Source organism: Lonchura striata, chromosome 32 (genome assembly GCF_046129695.1).
Source record: "Lonchura striata isolate bLonStr1 chromosome 32, bLonStr1.mat, whole genome shotgun sequence".
Classification (NCBI taxonomy): Eukaryota; Metazoa; Chordata; class Aves; order Passeriformes; family Estrildidae; genus Lonchura; species Lonchura striata.
Window position 1 is genome coordinate 3,405,001 of NC_134634.1, and position 22,437 is coordinate 3,427,437.

Here is a 22,437-nt window from a genome sequence, read left to right on the forward strand (position 1 = left end):
TCACATCCAGGCTGGGAGTAGTCCTGAAAAGCAATTTGCCTGGGCTGCCGAGGAATTAGTCATGACTCCCTGTGCCCACTCGCTTGTGATCCTTTGGAGAAGGGCACGGTGTCAGCCACAGTTTAGCTCTTGAGGGAGAAGGAAACCCCGGTAGAAAATATCAGCTGGTGAACTGAGGTGATCTCCCCCTGCCCAGACATGGCTGTGCTTTGTTTCCACCTTAACCTGGGCAAATCCAATTCCAGACAGCATAATCTCTCCCCTCCTCTTCCCTGAAAAGAGCAGCTGTCAGCGGGCTCTGGGGAGGAGGATCTGATGCTGCGAGAGGACCTGCTGTCAGCAGGGCCAGGGGCCCACAGCCCAATTAAACTAATGCCCAGTGATAGGAGTTCAACCTGTTAGAATTATATCTCTCCATGTTTATGGCTCAGCCACGAAGCCTCTTACGGCGGGGATGTTCTTCCTCCCTCGGGACAGCTCGGCTCCCAGCAGAGGCCGGAGCTGTCTCATCTGCCCAGCTGAAGTTCACCTCATCCCCCCGAGGTTCTTCCCTGCCCTTTACCAGGGCTGGGATGATCCAAGCAGGCAGGAGCCGGGGAGCAGAGCCGGCCCTGAGCGAGGTTTTGTCCCTCCTCCCTCCCTGCTCTGGCCTGGGCTGACTCAGACCACTCGCCCTCCTCCTCCTCCTCCTCCTCCTCCTTGCTGGCCTGAGTCAGCTTGGCAGGGAGGGGAGACCTGAGCGGCCAAACCTCCTTTCCTTGACTCATCCCAGCAGCTCTGCCTTCCCCAGGGATGGTGGGGATGTGAGCAGCAGGATCCCGCTGCAGCACCTTTCCACTGGGCTCCACCAGCCAGCTGGAAATCCCAAAAAAACGGAGTAAATGTCGTGGGAATGGTGGGGTGAACTCAAGTGATGCCAGTTAAATCTTGCTGCTCATTTTCACTCTTTCTTTCAACCTTTTCTGGCCGCACTGGTCTCTCTGCAGTGGGGAGGTGCCTCCTTTTTCCCTTTGTCACTTTTCTGGGGAGCTTTCTTGCAGGATGGGGATGGAGTCTGTGACATCCCAGATCCACCTGCATATTCACCCTTGGGACTTAACCTTGAAATTCTTGATGGGATGGCAGAAGCTCAACAGAAATTTCATTTAGTTCTAATTCTGTGGGTTTCTCTTTTTTTTTTTTTTTTTGAGAAGAAGGAGAGGGAAACACACACTTCCCTCTTTTCCCCCAACACACACTTCCCTCTTTTTCCCCAAGATCCACAGAAATGCTGAGACCACTGGAAGATGCAGAAATCAGCTCATCATCCTCCTTCAGAAAAAACCCATAAACCCCAGGGGGATAGGAAGGTTCCTCACAGTCCCTCATTTCCATCTCTTTGTAGTGTTGGCTTCAGTCTTGCTCCATTGCCTCATGGCCAGGGTGATGATGATGATCCTGCCCTTCGAGCAGGAGGGATCTGATCACAAGTGGGAGCCCAGTGTTTGCAAACAAAAAAAAAAAAAGAACTGGGTGAAGGAGAGAATGTTGTTTTATTTCAAAGCTTTCGAGAGCTCGTTGCTCTTGATGTAGATTTAAATAAAAACCCCAAGACGAGCGATTTTTGCATTACCCAGCCCCTGTGCCTGGAAGAAAAAAAATCAAACCCGTTCAATACAGAAAGTGTGGTTTGATTTGGAGTTTTCAGAGAGAGGCTGCAGAGCAGTGGGATTATTTTAATAATACGGAAACTTCCCTTCAGGATATTGTAATTTTCTTGCCTGTACTTCTTGTTCTCGTTACTCTTAACGTGATAATCCTCTCCACAGCCTGCGTGTGACCGTGGATAGCTACTGGGAGTGGGAATTACTGTGTGCTCTGCAAAATGTTCCCTGCTTGTCCTCCTTGCAGGGCTCAGCCTGTGACTCTGCTGGCTGGGAGCACGTGAGAGCAGCTTTTCCCTCTCCAGAGGAGCTGTTTTTGTGGGATAGCCACGGCTGGGAGGCTCCATGAGCTCGCAGACTGTGGGGACTGGGAGCCAGTTGCTGCCTGTGGGCGTGAAAAATAAGAGCAATCCTTGGGCAGCTGTCTCAGAGAGATGGGGCTGGGGATGTGAGTCAGGCCGGGCAGCTGAGTTGTGTCTGTGTGGAGTCACCTCAATCCCATGTGGATCCTGCTCCAGCACTGGGGGCTTTGGAGGGGCTCGGGAGGGTTCTGGGGGGTTCACAGCTGAGTTGTGTCTGTGTGGAGTCACCTCAATCCTGTGTGGATCCTGCTCCAGCACTGGGGGCTTTGGAGGGGCTCGGGAGGGTTCTGGGGGGTTCACAGCTGAGTTGTGTCTGTGTGGAGTCACCTCGAGCCCGTGTGGATCCTGCTCCAGCACTGGGGGCTTTGGAGGGGCTCAGGAGGGTTCTGGGGGGTTCACAGCTGAGTTGTGTCTGTGTGGAGTCACCTCGATCCCATGTGGATCCTGCTCCAGCACTGGGGTGGGAGCTTTGGGGGGGCTCAGGAGGGTTCTGGGGGGTTCACAGCTGAGTTGTGTCTGTGTGGAGTCACCTCGAGCCCGTGTGGATCCTGCTTCAGCACTGGGGTGGGAGCTTTGGAGGGGCTCGGGAGGGTTCTGGGGGGTTCACAGCTGAGTTGTGTCTGTGTGGAGTCACCTCAATCCCATGTGGATCCTGCTCCAGCACTGGGGTGGGAGCTTTGGAGGGGCTCAGGAGGGTTCTGGGGGGTTCAGAGCTGAGTTGTGTCTGTGTGGAGTCACCTCAATCCCATGTGGATCCTGCTCCAGCACTGGGGGCTTTGGAGGGGCTCAGGAGGGTTCTGGGGGGTTCACAGCTGAGTTGTGTCTGTGTGGAGTCACCTCAATCCCATGTGGATCCTGCTCCAGCACTGGGGGCTTTGGAGGGGCTCAGGAGGGTTCTGGGGGGTTCACAGCTGAGTTGTGTCTGTGTGGAGTCACCTCAATCCCGTGTGGATCCTGCTCCAGTACTGGGGGCTTTGGAGGGGCTCGGGAGGGTTCTGGGGGGTTCACAGCTGAGTTGTGTCTGTGTGGAGTCACCTCGATCCCGTGTGGATCCTGCTCCAGCACTGGGAGCTTTGGAGGGGCTCAGGAGGGTTCTGGGGGGTTCACAGCTGAGTTGTGTCTGTGTGGAGTCACCTCGAGCCCGTGTGGATCCTGCTCCAGCACTGGGGGCTTTGGAGGGGCTTGGGAGGGTTCTGGGGGGTTCACAGCACCCAGAGGGTCGCAGGGTGGAGAGGTTTTGTCTTTATGGAATGAATCCTGAAATCCCAGAATGGTCTGGGTGGGAAGGGAGCGTTAAACTCCTCTTGTTCCACCTCCTGCCATGGGCAGGGACACCTTCCACTGTCCCAGGCTGCTCCAGCCTGGCCTTGGACACTTCCAGGGATCATGGGGCAGCCACAGCTTCCCAGGGAATTCTGTCCCCCAACCTCACAGCCAGGAATTCCTTCCCAAAATCCCATCCATCCCTGCCCTCTGGCAGTGGGAGCCATTCCCTGTGTCCTGTCCCTCCATCCCTTGTCCCCAGTCCCTCCCCAGCTCTCCTGGAGCCCCTCCAGGCTCTGGGTGCTGCTCCGTATCAGTTAAGCAAAGATGCCTTTTGCTTATTGCACGGCAACAGGCAAATCTGACAGCAAAAAAAGGGACAGAAACCCTGAATATTTGCAAATATTCCACGGGCAAAGCTTTTGGAGGAATTGGTTGCTGAGCAGATCCTCCTAAACACAGAGAGGGAACAATAAGGGAACGACACCCCCAGCCTTTCAAAGGGGGGGCATGTTTTTGAGTCGTGCCCGACCCTGTGTGGTTTGCAACCAAAACAATTCACACCTAAGGCCTATAAATAGAGTGCAATAGTCCCTGGATATTTTAGCAGCCGGAACGGGCACGGGGATGGAGGGTGAGCTTTACTCTGTGCTGGTTACCTGACCTGCAGGGCGCCAGCTGCCGCGCATTTCTGCGCTCCCCGAACGCCAGGCACAAGTCGTGTGAGCTGCCCCCACACTGCTCCGTGTCTGTTCTCTCCAGCACCCAATTTTAGCAGCACGAAAAGGGAGCTGGAGCTCCTGGGAGGGTTTTTTGGAGCAGAGGGATGGGGGGGGAGAGAGAGCCCAGCTCGCATCCCCCGGATGGTGGGAGCGGATGGTGAGGACAGCTGGGCGCTGGGATGGGGCTGGAATGTGGCTGGGCACTGCCTGCCCTTGGATGGGGCTGGTGGAGTTCAAGTGCAGCCCAAAAAGATGTTTTAAAAAGGAGATTTTAAGAAAATCTCCGTCTCTAACCCCCAAGCTTTTAACAGCGATTCTGCTTGAAAAGCAAACGTCCCCATTAAACGTCGTGGTGCCGCGTCAAGTCTGGGATTGAAATCCCAGGGCCAGCAGGAAGAATTGGAAGAAACCTTTGGATCCTTCCAGTCCTGGCTGCTCCCAGCACTCTGCATTTCCTTAATAGCACGGGAGCTTGACAACACAACTGAACCCAGCGCTGATCCCATGACAACAAACGCGCCCGGATTTACTCTTGGCTGGTCAATTGAAATCCATTTGCTTCTCTGGTTGACGAGGTGTGGAATGAATGTTTTAAGTGTGTTAAAACAGTCAGCATGGAAAGAAAGTTCCTTAAAATATCTCCTATCGCTGGAGGTTTGCTGCCAGCTAGCAAGTAGGAGGGAGCAGGCGCTGAGGTAGCATCGGGAGAAGGCTGTGCTGGAGCTCTGAGCTGGGAGCACAGGGCTCCCCTCTCGTTTGGAGTCCACTGGGGTTGTGCTCCAGCCCAAAAATTTCATGGGAGGGAGCTGTTGTGGGGGTTAGGAGTGTATGGAGGGGGTGAATAGTGCAGGGATGGGAATGGTGGTTTGGGGGAATTTCACCATTCTGTTGAGGATGAGGAAGGAAACAACCAGACCCACCTCAGGATCCTTAACGGGGCTGGAGGAGCAGCAGCTCCCCTCTGGTTTTGGGAGAGAACACGGGTTTGTCCCCCAGCACTGAGCCATGCTAGGTTATGACCTGCCTGCTTTTAGGTCATTCCCATTTATTCCATCAGCTCCCAATCTGTGTGCTGGAACGTGTCCTTAGCTCGAGCTGACATCTTTGGTGCTGGAGCTCCAAAACCCCAAGACTTCCTTTACTTTTGAGGCTTTAACTCCCATTAAAGCTGCAGCTTTGCTGGGCTCAGCTCAGCATTTCCCAGGGACAGCTTTCCCCGCAGGCTCCAGGCTGCCCTGCAGTCCCCTGGAGCTGATTTCCATCTCTTCTTTCCACAGGTGGAGAGAGACTTTGAAAGGGAATATGGGAAGCTGCAGCAGTGAGTATCAACCACACCGGTCGGACAGGACCAGCCACATGCTTCCCTCTTCTCGCTGCATCTTCCCAGGGAATTTTAGCCAGGGATGCTCTTCCCAGTGAGCAAATCCCTCGCTGCCCTGTAATTTCCAATTCTTCGGGGTTTCTCCGAGTGTTTAAAGGTGTCCTCAGAAGTATTTGCAGTGGGGTTGCAGATTCTGGCAGCTTGAAAAGAAAAGTGTAAAATTGCCAGAAAGCTGCGGGGTCCCTGAAGAGGCCAACACCTCAGAGGACCAGGAGTGGCTCTGCCATGCTGCCTGTGTCACAGGAGCTCACACGGATCATCTGGAAGCATTTGGCTTTACCATTTGTGCTAAGTGTGAGAACTTTCAGGAAATATGCGAACTATGAATAAGAGATCACCAACTTGAAAAGGTTAAAAACCATCTGAAAACAACCCGAAAGGGTTGAGCTGCACTGAACTTCATCAAGCCTTGCCTGGATATTTTTAACTCCCCACCAGAAGCCAGCATATTCAGCCCGTAAATGATTTGTTGCACGTATGATACACTTGGGTTTCTTTCTTTCCAAGATTCCAACTTTGCCTTCTTTCTCCCATCTTTCAGATTGGAAGATCAGACCAAAAAACTTCAGAAGGATATGAAGAAAAGCACAGATGCAGATTTGGGTAAGTGACTGGAGGATACATAGACTGTGAACTTGGCCACAGAGAGATGAAGTGACTTTTTCTCGAGATCACATGAGTAATGTGTGACAAGTCTGGAAAACAAATCCAGAGCTCAGTCCCACTCAGTTTGCTTAGTTACAAGGCCATCTGCGAGAGGCAGCTCAGCCCAGGGAACACAGCGAGTGCTGCGGGCTCAGTCCCTGTCTCCTGAGCTCTGTGGCCTTGGACAAATCCCTTTCTTTTGTTTGCCTCAGTTTCTGCCACTGAAAAAAACCCAGGAGTCATCGTTCCAGGTCTCAGGAGCAGCTCCAGCTGATCCCATTGTGCCAGCAGTGCTTTTTCACCTCCTTCAGTCCTCCTTTCACCTCCTTCACGTCCCTCTCTGGAGCCTCAGGAAGGTGGGATGAGTCTGCAGGGCACAGCTGGACACATCTGGCTGTGCTTCCCGTGGGAAATGCTGACCTGGCAGCTCTCCTTTGGGAATAACCCAGCTCATTCCTTGCTTTGGCTTCCCCTCGTGGCAGTGGGCGATGGAGGAAGCAACAAAAACAGCTCTGCCCGCACGTTTGGGGTGACATCTGCCCTTGCAGGTGTCCTGTGCCACGTCCCAGCTGCCTTCACATCCCTCTGCAGTGCCCAGAGAGGGATCCAGCAGCGGGGAGCTGGATTTGTTGGATGCTGGGCAGGGACCTGCAGCGAGGAGCTGTTCCAAAGCCGGATGGTTTTTCCCAGCCCGTGGTTTGGAGCAGTCCCTGCTTAGCCCCCACAGCTCCGGAGCCAAGGCAGAGGCACCAGCACAAACAGGTGTGGGCTGCACTGGGCCAGCGCTCCTCCCCGTGGGATCGGGGTCACAGCAGGGCAGGGCTGGTGGGAAAGAGGCAAATTTGGAAATTTGGGGCTTGCTGTGATCCAGCCTCTCACCTCTGTGTGTGTGTGTGTGTGGATATTGCCCGACACAAACACAGATCCGGGCTCTTCCCGTGCTCTCCCACCTTTCCCAGCACGGGGAGAGGGGTGGGAAAAGCCACCCAGGAGACTTTTCCAGGGTGAAAACTGCCCTTTCTGAGGACTCTGGTCATTGTCAGGGATCCTTGGTAAGTTTTTCCTCGTTAAGGATTCCCCTCCCCTCCCTTGCAGTGGGCGTTGTTTATATGGAGCATTTCAAGTCCCAGAGGAGCTGTGGGAGGACTTTCTTTTTCCGTTCTGTTACATGGCAGAGTCACAAATGAGCCTTGGCCAGAGCCAGGACGATCTGATTTCTCATTTAAAAGCTTGAAATGGTGAGTGGAGGGAGAGGTCCTGCACTCAGCCTGCTGAGGGAGGCCTGGAGGAGAAGGAGGTGGATCAGCTCAATCCCTGAGCATGGCTCTCCTCACCTGGCAGTGCCCGTTCCCAACATCCAGCCCCCAAATCTGGCAAGGATGGCAGCGTTTTGCCCTCCTGTCTCATTCCTCCAGGCTCAGGGGTTTGTTGGTTCTTCACTGCCTGCAAACACTCTGGAGTCTCCACCTTCTTTCCAAAAAGCTCAGCTCAGAACAAGAGCAATTCCTGTGCGCAGAAATATCCCAGTGAGGCTCTTCACTGCCCTACCAGCAGCACTCCCTGTCCCACAACTGGACACCACTCAGCCCCTTCCCCACCCTCTTTCCAAACCAAAGAGGATCTTGAGAAGCAGGAGGATGTTCTTTAACTGGAGGTAAAAGCTCTCCTTTGGAATAATTAACTGGAGCTACATCTCACGTGTTTAATGAGCAAAACAGCAGTGCAGACCCTCCTGAAGGCCACCCTGAGGGACAGGAGATACCTTCTCCTTCTCCTCCTCCTCCTCCTCCTTCTTCTCCTTCTCTTTCTCCTTCTCCTTCTCCTTCTCCTTCTCCTTCTCCTTCTCCTTCTCCTTCTCCTTCTCCTTCTCCTTCTCCTTCTCCTTCTCCTTCTCCTTCTCCTTCTCCTTCTCCTTCTCCTTCTCCTTCTCCTTCTCCTTCTCCTTCTCCTTCTCCTTCTCCTTCTCTTTCTCTTCTTTTTTCTCCTCTCCTCTCCCCTCTCCCCTCTCCCCTCTCCCCTCTCCCCTCTCTCCTCTCTCCTCTCTCCTCTCTCCTCCTCTCTCCTCTCTCTCTCTCCTCTCCCCCTGCCCTGCCACTCCCAGACCCCTTTTTCAGCTCACTACAGGTGATCCCAGTGATCCAGAGGAAATTCCTGACCCAAATTCCCTCTGGACATGCCCAACCCCCCCCCAGTTCCCGACCTCCCAGCATGACCCTGCCACTCCCTCCCTCCAGTTCCCTTCCAGTCCTTTCTTGTGAAGGAAAACTTCATTTTTCTTCCAGCCAAAGGAGTTCTGCCATTCTTAACTCCGACCCATTCTGGCACAAATCCCTGCTCAGATGTGGTCACACATATGGATTTTATCCCATTTGTTTAAAGGTTGAAATGCCTGAAGCCTTCATGTTTGGATAATAGATGGATACGGTAGCTTTGTTATCCCGGAGTGAGAGGCTCGTTGAGCACTCAGCTCCCCAGCTCTGCAGCTTCTGAGCTCTCTCCATTATAATTGTGTGTAACCTCTCAATCAGAATGTTTAACCCCTTGATTTATGATCTTAAGCCCCATTATTCAGATGATTTTTACTTTTAATATCTTTCCAAAGCTCCTCCACAGCACGGCTCAAGCATCTGGCTTTGTGATCTCTGACTGGAATAACTTCCAGCGCTGAGGAAAAAGAACTTTTTTTTTTCTTTAGTACCTTTTAGGTTTTTTTAGCCTATTTTATCTCTGTTTATATTTATGCTTTCCTTTTTATGAGTCTTTTTTTCCATTCCCTAATTTCTTGTTCGTTTGTGTAGTGATTCTGTCATTGAATTTTCCCTTTGCAGACCAAGTGTTTGGATAGAGAGGGATGTGCCTGATGGAAAGCATGGGAATGCTCAGTCAGAGCATTCTGGTGCTTCTGGATTTCTTGGTGGCACTCCCAGGGCCTGTAGGGATTTCATATTCCCCCTGCCTCCTTCTCCACAGGCACCAAAATTTAGGTTTATTGAGGGGAAAAATACTTAACTTGTGTCCCTGCTCTTTGTGTTTGGAGAGGGGAAGAGAAACCTCGACTCCCAGTCCTGTCAGTCTGGTCCTTTCCCACCAAATCCACTTCAAATACATGGGTTTTTTTTTTTTGTAAAGCCATTTGAAAGACTTAATGGACTGTGATTTTTCTCGTCGTGGAGGAGCTGTAGTGAGGCTGAGAGTGACACTTAATAGTCTGTCGAGAGAAGATGTATAAAACCCCCCATTTCTGTTTTTTTTTTTAAAGAGAACAGTGCTTTTGTGAGTCTGGGATTATTTCTGGCAGCATCACAAGCCTCACATTGGAGTGCTGCAGACTTAACTTACATGAAAACACTTCTCTGGCTGTTTACATGAATGAATTGGAGCCTTTTCCTTGCTTTTCTCTCAGCCTCCACCAAGCATCTCCCTGCAAGCTTGTGCTGATTCCCCTCCTGGCTGGCTCAGCTCGCTGAGTTTTGCCCTGCTGGCAATGGGAATTGTAACCTTCTCTGGTTTCTTTTCCATCAGCCATGTCCAAATCTGCTGTGAAGATCTCCTCAGACCTGCTCTCCAACCCCCTGTGTGAGCAGGAGCCCTCGTTCCTCGAGATGGTCACGGCCTTCGACACGGCCATGAAGAGGATGGACTCCTTCAACCAGGAGAAGGTGGATTGCCTTTGGCTGGAGCGTGGGAGTGTCCTGGAGTCATGGAATGGTGGGAGTGTGGTGGAATCATGGGGTGGTTGGGGTTGGGGGGGATTGGAACCCATCCCATTCCACCCCCTGCCATGGCCAGGGACACCTCCCACTGTCCCAGTTTCCTCCAGACTGGTCTTGGGCACTTCCAGGGATCCAGGGGCAGCCACAGCTCCTCTGGGAATTCCATCCCACCCACATTGGGAATTCCTTCCCAAAATCCCACCCATCCCTGCTCTCTGGCAGTGGGGAGCCACTCCCTGTGTCCTGTCCCTCCCTGCCCTGTCCAAAATCTTCGTGTCTCACCTCTCCCCCTTTTCATCATCATCCCCAAGACTTTTCCCACAGGAATTTCTCTAATCTCCCTCTTCAGGCTGGGATTTCATCCCCCGTGGGAGAAATTCCCTCTCTTTTGGTTAAAGGGCACCGTGGTTGTGCTCAGAGTCCCTCCCCACCCGTGCTGGGATCCCAGCAAACCCATCCTTGTGCAGAAGGGATTTTCCAACAATCCTGACGTGCAATCCTCCCTTTTTTGCTTTCCACAGGTGAATCAGATCCAAAAGACAGTGATAGAGCCTTTGAAAAAGTGAGTACCAACCATATCTCGTGGGGTTTGTCCTCATCTGGTGTCAGAATCTGTGGTATTGGTGATTCTGAGATTGTAGAAAGTTTCTGTATTTCACCCCTACTGCCAAAGAAGAAGTCATAATTAATCTGTGCTGGTTCCAAGGTTGTTTATTCTGTTGATCTCTCACATGTTCTGCTGCCCTGCCCAGCTCTGTCCTGCAGGGCAGCGTGTGGGGCTCTGCCCTCAGTGGGATGTGACAAACATTCAATACCAGAAACTCCCTGGGCTGCATTTACAAGAACGTGCCAATATCTGTCACCTGCGTTGGACAGTGTGTCCCCAGCCTGAACCAACAGAAAAATGCCAACACCACAGTGAGACATGGAGGGCATGAAGGAGGAGAAAAAGGACAAGGCACACCCAATTTCCTCCAGCTTGTCCCCTTTGGACCCCTCATCTAGAATCCTAAAATTTCACTTTTGCACCCATGCCACACTTGATTATTGCTTATATCAAACACTCAGGGCTGGTAATTGATCCTGTGAGATTGAAAACTCTTTTCCATGGGCAGAGATCACAGCCAGTGTCTCTGGGGGCTCTGTCCAGGGGGTTCCTGAGCCCTGCCAGGGTCCCAGGGCAGCCAGAGGGATGCTCTGGATTCCCACAATCTGCAGCTTTAGGGATGTGGGTCCTGCAGGGAGGCTGGAAATCAGCCTCAGAGGGACAATCCTGCCCTGGTCCTGCTGGCCACACTGCTTTTGGTACCTTAATTAATAATAATTTTAACCTTTTTGGCCACTTGGGTCCACTGCTGCCTTCACCTGTAGCTTAAAAAAATCTGAGATAGAAAATCATGGAGCATCCTGGCCTAGAAGGCACCCCGAAAAGATGAGGAATTCAACTTTCTCTCTGTTTATGTGTTGGTTTTTGCCTCCAGCAAAGGAACAAAACCACCTGGAGATCATCCAGAGGTGTCAGAAATTGGCTGGTGGAGCAAAAGTTTTTTTGCATTTGGAAATTTTCCTAAATAAAAAAGGAGAAAATGAACACTCCTGCACGTTCATAAATAATATTTATAAATGATATTTCCATGCAAAGAAGGAGGAGAGGCTGCAGAGCCCAGAGAGGTTAGAAATGAGGGGAAAACACCCAAATCCCACAGTTCTGTCACATCTGGCTGGCAAAATTTCACCTTTTGCAGGGTCACAGGTTGTACCTCCAAACCTTTCAGGATAACTTCACTTCTCTCCCAAATATCCCCTTAAATCCCAAGATTTGCTGTTTTGTTACAGGAACAGAGCCAGCGAGCAAAAATAAAATGAAATTACTTTAATATGACAGTAAGTGTTGCAAATTGCTGAATAACAATTTCAGTTTAGGTTTGACACACAGAGGGGTTGTTGTGGTTTCATTGTTGTTGTTTTTTTTTTTTTTCCCTGAAGCTGTTGTTTCTGCCCAAATCTGAAAGTAAAATCTCATGGATCACTTAACACCTGAGGTTATAGCATGTTCCTGTCTGGGGGATGTTTGGTGACTCAAGTTTTACCTTGGTCCTCTATCCACAACCAGAAATTCCTGCTTATTTAAGGAAAAAAAAAAAAAAAAAGAAGAAAGAAGGGAAAAGGAAAAAAAAAATCCCATCCTTTTGCTGTAGAATTGTGTTGCTTATTATCTAGATTGTCCTCATGAAAGATACATTAACTTTTTCTTCCAGCATTCTGTTAAAATTGGAAGAACTTGTGTTTCTGTGATATTCTGGGTTTTTTTTTTTTTTTTTCCCTCAGCTTGTGTTAGTTGGTGAAATGAAAGAAAATCCTTTTCCCTGCAAACCTGCCTTGGGTTTGAAATCCTGGGGTGGTGAATCCAGGACAATAAAACCATTTCCCTGTGCCCACGGGAGATGCTCTGAGGGCTGGAGCCGTGGCCAAAACCTCTTCAATTTTGGGAGCAGGAAGCTGCTCCAAGTCAAAGCGGCCATGCCAGGGTGACCAGGACATTCCCATGGCCAAAACCTCTCCAATTTTGGGAGCAAGAACCTGCTCCAAGTCAAAGCTGCCATGCCAGGGTGACCAGGACATTCCCATGGCCAAAACCTCTCCAATTTTGGGAGCAGGAACCTGCTCCAACGCAAAGGGATGTCCTTGTCACCATGCCAGGGTGACCAGGACATTCCCATGGCCAAAACCTCTCCAATTTTGGGAGCAGGAACCTGCTCCAAGTCAAAGGGATGTCCTTGTCACCATGCCAGGGTGACCAGGACATTCCCAATCTCCAATTTTGTGTGAGAGAGGAAAAGGCTCTAGGGGGATTTCAGAGCCCTAAAGGGATTTGGGACAAGGGATGGAGGACACAGGGAATGGCTTCCAGTGCCACTGGATGGGATTTTGGGAAGGAATTGTTCCCTGGGAGGGTGGGCAGGGGCTGGGATGGATTTCCCTGGGGATGCCCCATTTCTGGAAGTGTCTGAGGCGAGTTTGGAGCAAATTGGGGCAGCGGAAGGGGGCTGGGTCTGGATGATCCTTCAGATCCCTTCCCACCCAACCCATTCCATGTTTCCCTGACTCAGGACACTCCATTATCTGCCCAGGCCTCAGTTCAACCTCAGGGTGTTTACTCTGACCTCCTGGCTGCTTTCCATCTTGGTAATTCCCTCCAACTTTCTGAATTTCCACCATGAGAGGTTTTTTTTCCCCCTTTTCCTGCCCTTTGGCTCCTTCAAAGCTTCACCCTGCATGCCTTTAACCAGCTTATGTTCCATGCTGAGGATGCTTCATCCCCACTCCAAGAACAAAACTGCTCCTTCCCTTCCCTCCTTCTTCCCTTTGTAGGTGCATCCCTGGCCAGGAACATTTCTGAGGAGCCCAAGGGTCCATTTTGAGGCTAATGAGATGCAGGAGAGAAATGCAGAGTTTGCACCTCCCTCCCTTTGTCCTGCTGGCAGATAAACCCCAGCGCTGGTTCTGGCAGAAAAGTTCCAGATTAATGAAAGCTGCCTTGAGGAGCTCTTCTTATTTCCACTTTAGGTTTTCCTTTCCCTCGCCGAGGCAGCTCTCCCAAGCCTCTCCCAACTTTGCTCTGACCTAGAAAGAAAAAAAAGGCTTTTTAAAATTTTTTTTTTCCTCTCCAACAGCTGCACTTTATTACATCTTCACTGGTGGTCTTTTATAGTTTATTAGCCAAAGAAACAGATAAGTATAATCCAGACAATTATCATTAGTGGTAATATATTGTAATTAGAGGCACATGGGCAGTAAAATCTCCATTCAGTTGTCCAGGGATTGGAGTTTCCAGGCAGATATTGGGGAATTTGTTAAACCATGCTGAAATAAAGCAGTAGTAGGTTTAGTTGAGGGGGGGTGGAGGCTTGCATTGTTTCAGTCCTTCTGCTTCTGGGCTCGTAGGGTTATTCACAATTTGGCTTCTTGAGCCCCAAGAAGCCTTTGGCTGGGAATTACTCAATTATTTTCAGGGAAAGAGCAAAGCTCCAGTGAGAATATTGCATTTTTCAGGGGATGGGCTGGGTGAGGAGCTGGGCAGGAGGGATGGGCTCCTCTTTGAGGGCTGCCTGTGGAATCTCACACCAGAGCAGCAGATCTGGGCCAAAAGGGGACAAAACCAGCTGGTCTGGACTTCACTCTCCCAGTTCTTCCCAGGGTCAGGGACTGGAGATGGAGTCTTAATGTTCCATATTGTGTCTGTATTTAAGGAAGGAAGCAGCTTAAACGAGCCAGGTGGTTTGGAAATCCACGGGATTTAGGACCTTTCACGTTGGGAGGGGATTTCCAGGGCCACAGGTCTGCATTTAACTGGCTCTGTCTGACTCTCGGTGCAAGGGGGTGACCTGGTCACCTTGAACTGGTGCCATTCCCTTGGAGCATTGTCCTGATCCCAAATCCAGAGAGGTTTTGGCCTTGGGAATGTCCTGGTCACCTTGACATGGTGCCATTCCCTTGGAGCATTGTCCTGATCCCAAATCCAGAGAGGTTTTGGCCATGGGAATGTCCTGGTCACCTTGAACTGGTGCCATTCCCTTGGAGCATTGTCCTGATCCCAAATCCAGAGAGGTTTTGGCCATGGGAATGTCCTGGTCACCTTGAACTGGTGCCATTCCCTTGGAGCATTGTCCTGATCCCAAATCCAGAGAGGTTTTGGCCATGGGAATGTCCTGGTCACCTTGAACTGGTGCCATTCCCTTGGAGCATTGTCCTGATCCCAAATCCAGAGAGGTTTGGCCATGGGAATGTCCTGGTCACCTTGACATGGTGTTATACCCTTGGAGCATTGTCCTGATCCCAGAATTTGAGAGGTTTGGTCATGGGAATGTCATGATCACCTTGCTTGGAGCCATTCCCTTGGAGCATTTTCCTGTTTCCAAAATTGGAGAATTTTTGGCCATGAGGATGTCCTGGTCACTCTGGCATGGTGTCATACCCTTGGAGCGTTATCCTGATCCCAAAATTTGAGAGGTTTGGCCATGGGGATGTCCTGCTGGCACAAGATGACCCCAGTTGGAGCATTGTCCTTGTCCCAGAATTGGAGAGGTTTGGCATTGGGAATGTCTTGGTCACCCTGGCATGGTACAATCCCTTTGTTTTGGGGCATTATCCCGCTCCCAAAATTGGAAGTTTGCCATGGGGATGTCCTGGTCACCCTGGCTCTGGCAGGGGTGACAGAGGGTGCTGCCACCCAGGTGCCACCACAGAGGGGTGGGTGTCAGACCCGTGGGACATCCCAGAGGTGCAATCCAGGAGCTGGAAGGAGGATCCCTCATCCATCTCCCTGCCACCATCCCACCATCCCCGTGGTCCCTCAAACTGCCAGGAAAAGGCAGCCAAAGCTGGCCAGGAGCAGCTCCAGGGGTGCCAGGAAGCAGGAAAAGCAGCTTTCGTGTCCTTAACAAGCCCCTAATGAGGATTTGGAGCAGCCACATGGCCACCTAATCCCCCACGCTGCTTCCTCATCCCAGCCTCTCCATTCCTGCACCTTTTCCCTCCAGGAGGAAAGGCTGGGTTCGTTTTCCCCCTTCCTGGTGGGTGGATGGGCCCCCAGGGATGTGTGGGCATGAGCTGAGGAGTGGCAGGAATCCCCCTCCATGCTCCAACCTCTCCTGGTGCCCCTCCAAACTTCCCTCACCTCATCCACCATCCCTTCCTTTGGCATCTGATGCTTCCCAGCTCTGTTGTTCCTTTTTTTCCACCCGTCCATCACCAGCTGGAGATCTTGCCCACTTCCTTTTGGTTTCTTATCCAAGATATCATCCCAAAAAGAATGCCCCTAGGGTAGAGCCACGCGTGTGCCAGCCAGGTCCAGCTCACAGGCTGCCAGTGAGGGTGTTTGAGATGCTTGGAAACAAGGAGAATTAAAAGTTTTGCCATTCTTTTTCCCTCTGCCAAAGCTCCAGCACCCATTTCCCACTAAAAACAGGGGCTGGGGGAAGCAGTGGGATGAGGATTTGGGATGGAGAGGGTGATAAGGCAGTGAGGTGACAAAATGCTCCCAACTCCTCAAGCATCCCCCCCATCCCCAGGGCTTCCCCAGCAGAAAGATGGGAAGGAATTTCCGATTTCCAAGCCCCAAATTTGTCAGCTGGGCTGAGTAACAGAGGAACGTGGCAGCACTGGGAATCCTGGGGCACTTTTATCTCCCGTGGCAGCATCTCTCCCACCCCATCCTTTAATTAAGAGAGCCTGGCGTGGAGACGAGGTGGGAGCACGATTTGGAATGCAGGGAGCAGGGCGATTTAGATTTTTTTTTTTTTTTTTTCCAAGGATAACCTGTCATCCTGTGAGGAGTTCACCCACAGGTTTCCCCTCTCCCCCCACAGCCAGGAGCAGAGTTAATTTGTATTTTCTCTTCGTTATCCCTGCGGATCTCCCCTCACCTGCTCCTCTTAAGCTGCCTGGGCTGTAATCCCCTCTGAAAAGTGACAGGGAGCAACAGCAGCTTATTCCTCAAGCTGCTTTCCTGGCAGGGCCTCTAATGGCCCCTGTGCTGCTTTACCTTCACTCGGCCACAATTCCCACCAAATTTGCTTTTTGAGTCACCTTTGATTTTCTTGGCTTGGCATTGAGAAAAGGAAGTCTTGGGTTTTACATGTCGCTGAAAGCACGACGCCAGCCACCTGCTATTTGCAAGGTAAAGAAGAAAGTTTATTTTCTGACTCCACCTTTTATACTTTCCCAAAGGTGACAGTGGGCAAGGTAAAGAAGAAAGTTTATTTTCTGACTCCACCTTTTATACTTTCCCAAAGGTGACAGTGGGCAAGGTAAAGAAGAAAGTTTATTTTCTGACTCCACCTTTTATACTTTCCCAAAGGTGACAGTGGATTGGAGAGTGAAGGTGCCACCTCTCCAAAGACATTGGACAAACCACCAGTACCTCAAGCTTCTCCACCCCCATAAAGGAATGCAAAACAATATCTTCTTTATAGAAAATATGTGGGAAAGTTCTCCAACAGAATATAAACTCAGAAGGCTTTGGAAAATCTTAAGAATCAGGGTGACAGTTACAGAGGCTGGTGGGAGAATTTGGGAATGGTTTTGGCTGTCAGAGCCCCTCATTCCCTGTGGAGGAGCACAGAGAGGAGGATGGTGTTGGGGTTATTGATAATATCAGGGATTGGGAATATTTTTGTCGTGGTAAGAGTTGTCAAACCCTGCCAGGGTCTGCCCAGGAGTCACCATCCTCAGAAAACGCATGGATGTGGCACTTTGGGGCTTGGTTTGGTGCTTGGATTGGGTTTTAAAGCCCTTTTCCAGCCTTGCTGATTCCATGATTTGTTCTAAGCACCCACAGCTGCTCCGGGGTTTTCCTCTGTGCATCTCTCAGGGACGGGAATCCTTCCCTTGCTCCAAACGCATGGAATGGATGAAACATCCGGGATTTCCTTGTGAGGCTTCCCCAGAATTCCAGGTGGAGTTGTTCAGGCCCCATTTGCAAATGGAGGGGTTGGTGGCGCTTCTCCAAAGGCTTTGGACACTCTCCTGATCCTTGCAGGGGCGTCGCTGTAGGACACGTGAAAGCACGACGTGGATCTCCGCTGTTTCAGAGATAAAATGTTGATTTTCTGACCCCAGCATTTATACTTTTATTTATTTATTTATTTATTTTATTTATACTTTTATTTATTTTTATTTATACTTTTCCTGGTGCCTTCTCCGGGCCGCTGCTCATCCCCGATCAGCTGGAGCACAGGCAGAATATCATGGCATATACTTTTATTTGTATTTGTATTTTCATTTTTTTATTTTTAATTTTAATTTTTATTTTTAATTTTTAATTTTATTTTAAATTTTAATTTTATTTTTAATTTTAATTTTAATTTAAATTTTATTTTTAATTTTAATTTTTTAATTTTTTATTTTTAATTTTAATTTTTTTAATTTTTTATTTTTAATTTAATTTTTATTTTATTTTTATTTTTATATTTATTTATTTTATATTTTATAGTTATACTTACACTTATTTTTATTTTTATTTTTATTTTTATTTTTATTTTTATTTTTATTTTTATTTTTATTTTTATTCAATTCATAATTTTATATTTATATTTATAAATTTAATATTTATTTCCAAAATGTTTATATTTATTTTTATACTTATAAATGTTATATTTATAAATGTTTATTTTTTATTTTTATATTTATAATTTTCTATTTCTCTTTAAAGGTAAAGTTGTAGTTATATTCATATAGCTATAAATTTATATTTATATAGCTATACATTTATATTTATACTTATATTTATACATTTTCTATTTCTATTTATAAATGTTTATTTTTTATTTTTATATTTATACATTTTCTATTTCTATTTATAGGTATAGTTATAGTTATATTCATATAGGTATACATTTATATCTATATTTATATTTATATTTATATTTATATTTATATTTATATTTATATTTATATTTATATTTATATTTATATTTATATAGCTATACATTAATATATATAAATTTTCTATTTATATCTATAAATTTTTATTTTTATTTTTATAAATTTTCTATTTCTATTTATAGGTATGGTTGTAGTTATATTCATATAGGTATATATTTATATTTATATTTATATGGGTATACATTTATATTTATATAGGTATACATCTATATTTATATTTGTATAGCTATATGTTTATATAGGTTTATATTTATATTTATATTTATATTTATATTTATATTTATATTTATATTTATATTTATATTTATATTTATATTTATATTTAATCTGCTCTGTGCCAGCCTCCAGGCAGGATCGAAGGATCCCAATCCACAGCCTTGGTATCCCCTGGGATAATTTGATTTTTTTTTGGGAATTAAGACACAAGAGCAACGTTCCAGTTCCTGCTTTTCCTTTTTCTGTAAAATTCAAAAATATTCTCCATTTTTCACCACCAACCCTTCAAAATCACCCTGGAATTTTATATTAAATATCAATATTTAATATGATGAATATTAAATGATGATCTCCAGAGGCATCACCTATTTGATCCCAATCCACAGCCTTGGTATCCCCTGGGATAATTTGATTTTTTTTGAATTAAGAGACAAGAGCAACGTTCCAGTTCCTGCTTTTCCCTTTTCTGTAAAATTCAAAAATATTCTCCATCAGATGTTCATGTTTCCTCAATTTGTAACACATTTTAATAAGAGGAATTTTTCCCATCGCCTGGGTAAATTCTTGCGTGTTGTGAATTTTTCTGGGGAGGGCTCAGGGCTCCACTTCAGCTGGGTTTGTGACCCAAAAAGAGCAAAAATTTGCTGAAAAAAGAACAAAAATGTAATCAGAAGAAGCAAAAAAAAAAAACCAAAAAAAAGCAAAAAATGGACTAAAAAAAGCAAAAAAATTAACTGAAAAAGCACAAAAAACTAACAAAAAAAGGCAAAAAATAATATCCAAAAAGGAAAAAATATTTCGCAAAAAAAAAAAATCCATTAATATTTAATTATGCGAAAACCAAAAAAAAAGGCAAAAAAATAATATTCAAAAAGGAAAAAATATTTCGCAAAAAAAACCCCGCCATTAATATTTAATTATTAACGGCAAATTAACTGCATTAATTTAAAATCTAATATTTATTTTCCACTCATCATTTCTTTCTCCTGGCCTTTTATTTCATCTTCTCTACCTCTTTTTTGTTTTTTATTTTCATTTTCCAACCAGGAATTGGGGAATGCGCACCAATAATTCGGAATATTCCGATTTTTGGGATGGTTTAGCTGGGAAAAAAATCACGCTGAGTGTCAGAGGGAATTTCCGCTGGACCGATCTGCTCCGTCATTTTTTTGGGATGTTTCATCCGTATGATTTATCCCATCCCAATTTTTCCTGATTTTTTTATTTTTCCCAGGTTCAGCGGCGTTTTCCCCAGTTTGAACGCGGCCGTGAAGAGGAGGGAGCAGACGCTGCAGGATTACAAACGCCTCCAGTCCAAGGTGGAAAAATATGAGGAAAAAGAAAAAACCGGCCCCGTCCTGGCCAAGCTGCACCAGGTATGGAAATATTGAAATATATCCCCGAGCCAAAATTCGGGAAAATCCGGGAAAATCCAGGAAAAGATTTTCCCTCCCATTTGGCGTCCGTGCCATCAACAAAATGGTGGGAGGATGGGTTTTATCCATGGAAAAATCACATTTTTGACAGCGCCACGCGGGGTTGGAGTGAGGGTGAAGGGGATGATTTACCAAGAGAAAATGGAAATTTTTAACAAGAGAAAATGGAGATTTTTAACAAGAGAAAATGGAATTTTTTACCAAAAGAAAATGAAGATTTTTTTCCAAGAGAAAATGGAAATTTTACCCAGAGAAAATGGAGATTTTACCAAGAAAAATTGGAAATTTTACCAAGAGAAAATGGAAATTTTTACTAAGAGAAATTGGAGATTTTACCAAGAGAAAATGGAAATTTTACCAAGAGAAAATGGAAATTTTTTCTAAGAGAAAATGGAAATTTTTACCAAGAAAAAATGGAAAATTTTTCCAAGAGAAAATGGAAATTTTACCAAGAAAAAATGGAAATTTTTTTCCAAGAGAAAATGGAGATTTTACCAAGAGAAATTGGGATTTTTTACCAAGAGAAAATGGAATTTTTTTCCAAGAGAAATTGAAATTTTTTTCCAAGAGAAAATGGAAATTTTTTCCAAGAGAAATTGAAATTCTTTTCCAAGAGAAAATGAAAATTTTTGCCAGATTCTTTCTGCCTGCTCCTGAATTTTAGTGAAATCGTGATGAGTTTGTTGGTTTTGGGGTGGGTTTTTTGGGCTTTTTTGTTTGGTTGGTTTTTTTTGTTTTAATCAAATCTTCCCCAGTGCTTTCCCCCAAAATCGCTCCAGCAGCGCGTGGCTCGATCCTCCCATGAACAATTGATTCCCAGAGTCAAAGAAAATGTGTTTTTCTGATGAAATTCCCCCCAAAAAATGAAGTTTTATGTTAAATAACTGCCTGAACAAAAGACGCCTCTGGTTTAATGTAAGCAGCTTATTTTGCTCAGCCTCAAAGGCTAAAGCTGAGGCTGGAAAAATGGGAATTCTTTTGTCCTGGTGATTAAGCAGGGTTTAGTTATTTCATTTATTTTTCATCTTAATGAACTTTTGATTTAATTCCCCCCCCAAAAAAATTGGCTTTAAACACCTGTGAGAGGGAGCCTTGGGCAATCCTGAACCTGGGGTATCCACAGGGTCTGGATTTGATGGGAAAAGGCCTCACTCATCCATTTATTTTCAATTATTGAGCCACACTTTTACATCCATTGTTTGCTCCAGGTTTTCTGCTCGTCTTTCCCCCTGTGAATTCCATCTGTGGTGTTTTCCCCGTGAATTCTATCCTGGGATTTTCCCCTCCTGAACTCCATCCCAGGATTTTCCCCCCATGAACTCCATCCCAGAAGTTTTTCCCCATGAATTCCATCCCAGGAGTTTCTCCCATGAACTCCATCCCAGGATTTTCCCCCCATGAACTCCATCCCAGAAGTTTTTCCCCATGAATTCCATCCCAGGAGTTTTTCCCCATGAATTTCATCCCGGGGGGTTTTCCCTGGCTCCATCCCAGGAATTTTTGCCCATGAACTCCATCCTGGGAGTTTTTCCCTGGCTCCATCCCAGGATTTTCCCCCCATGAACTCCATCCCAAGATTTTCCCCCCATGGACTCCATACCAGAAGTTTTCCCCCATGAACTCCATCCCAAGATTTTCCCCATGAACTCCATCCCAAGATTTTCCCTCATGAACTCCATCCTGGGATTTTCACCCCATGAGTTCCATCCCTGGAGTTTTTCCCTGGCTCCATCCCAGGAGTTTCTCCCCATGAACTCCATCATGGGAATTTCCCCCCATGGACTCCATCCCAGGATTTTCCCCTCATGAACTCCATCCCAAGATTTTCCACCCATGAACGTGATCCCGGAAGTTTCTCCCCATTAATTCCATCCTGGGAGCTTTTCCCTGGCTCCATCCCAGGAATTTTTGCCCATGAATTCCATCCCAGGATTTTCACCCCATGAACTCCATCCTGGGCGTTTTTCCCTGGTCCCATCCCAGGATTTTCCCCCCATGAACTCCATTCCAAGATTTTCCCCCCACGAACTCCATCCTGGGAGTTTCACCTCTCCCAACCTCGTGGCAAATGACGCATTTTCTCCTTTTCTCAGCCAATTCCAGGTTTTTCCAGCCTGGAACCCAGTCCCTGCCATGCCCCTGGCACCCTGTCCCCGTCCCCGGGGCCGGCGCCGCGGCCGGGCCGGGCTCTCCCGCTGCCCCTCCCGTCGGAATGGCACCGGGATTAAGTGGCAGACTTGAACTGTCTCCTGTTTCACAGCCCACCCCCTCCTGCCCTTTTCCACCAGCCCGTAGACATTTCCCGTTCTCCCCACGCTCCGGTTCAAGGAGCCAGTTGGATGCGCTGAGCTGAAGGTCACGGTGACGGTGGGGGCAGGACCTTGGAGCCACGCTCCTGGGAATCGCAGGGTGAGGGCACGTGGACGTGGCCAGGGATGTTCTCCAGCCTGGCTGAGCTCTGGGAATGGGTTTTGGCCGTGTTTTCTGAAGGACAGAAGGCACAGCCTCTCCAGGTGTCCTGTGGCTTTCCAGGGTCAGAGCATGGGTCCATTGCATGGTCCCATCAGGATCCATTAACTGCTCGCTTGGGTCCCACCAGGTTCCAGTGAGA

General features: G+C 47.5%; 1 protein-coding gene across 1 annotated transcript in view; it reads left to right on the forward strand.

Moving 5' to 3' along the window:
- Positions 1-22,437, forward strand: part of BIN3 (bridging integrator 3) — a 47,768-nt gene that overhangs the window by 16,826 nt on the left and 8,505 nt on the right. Inside the window, exons 3-7 of the mRNA XM_077789248.1 lie at positions 5,268-5,308; positions 5,913-5,974; positions 9,539-9,675; positions 10,251-10,291; positions 19,625-19,766. Of these exons, the coding sequence (XP_077645374.1) occupies positions 5,268-5,308; positions 5,913-5,974; positions 9,539-9,675; positions 10,251-10,291; positions 19,625-19,766 (423 nt within the window). The remainder of the gene's footprint in view (positions 1-5,267; positions 5,309-5,912; positions 5,975-9,538; positions 9,676-10,250; positions 10,292-19,624; positions 19,767-22,437) is intronic.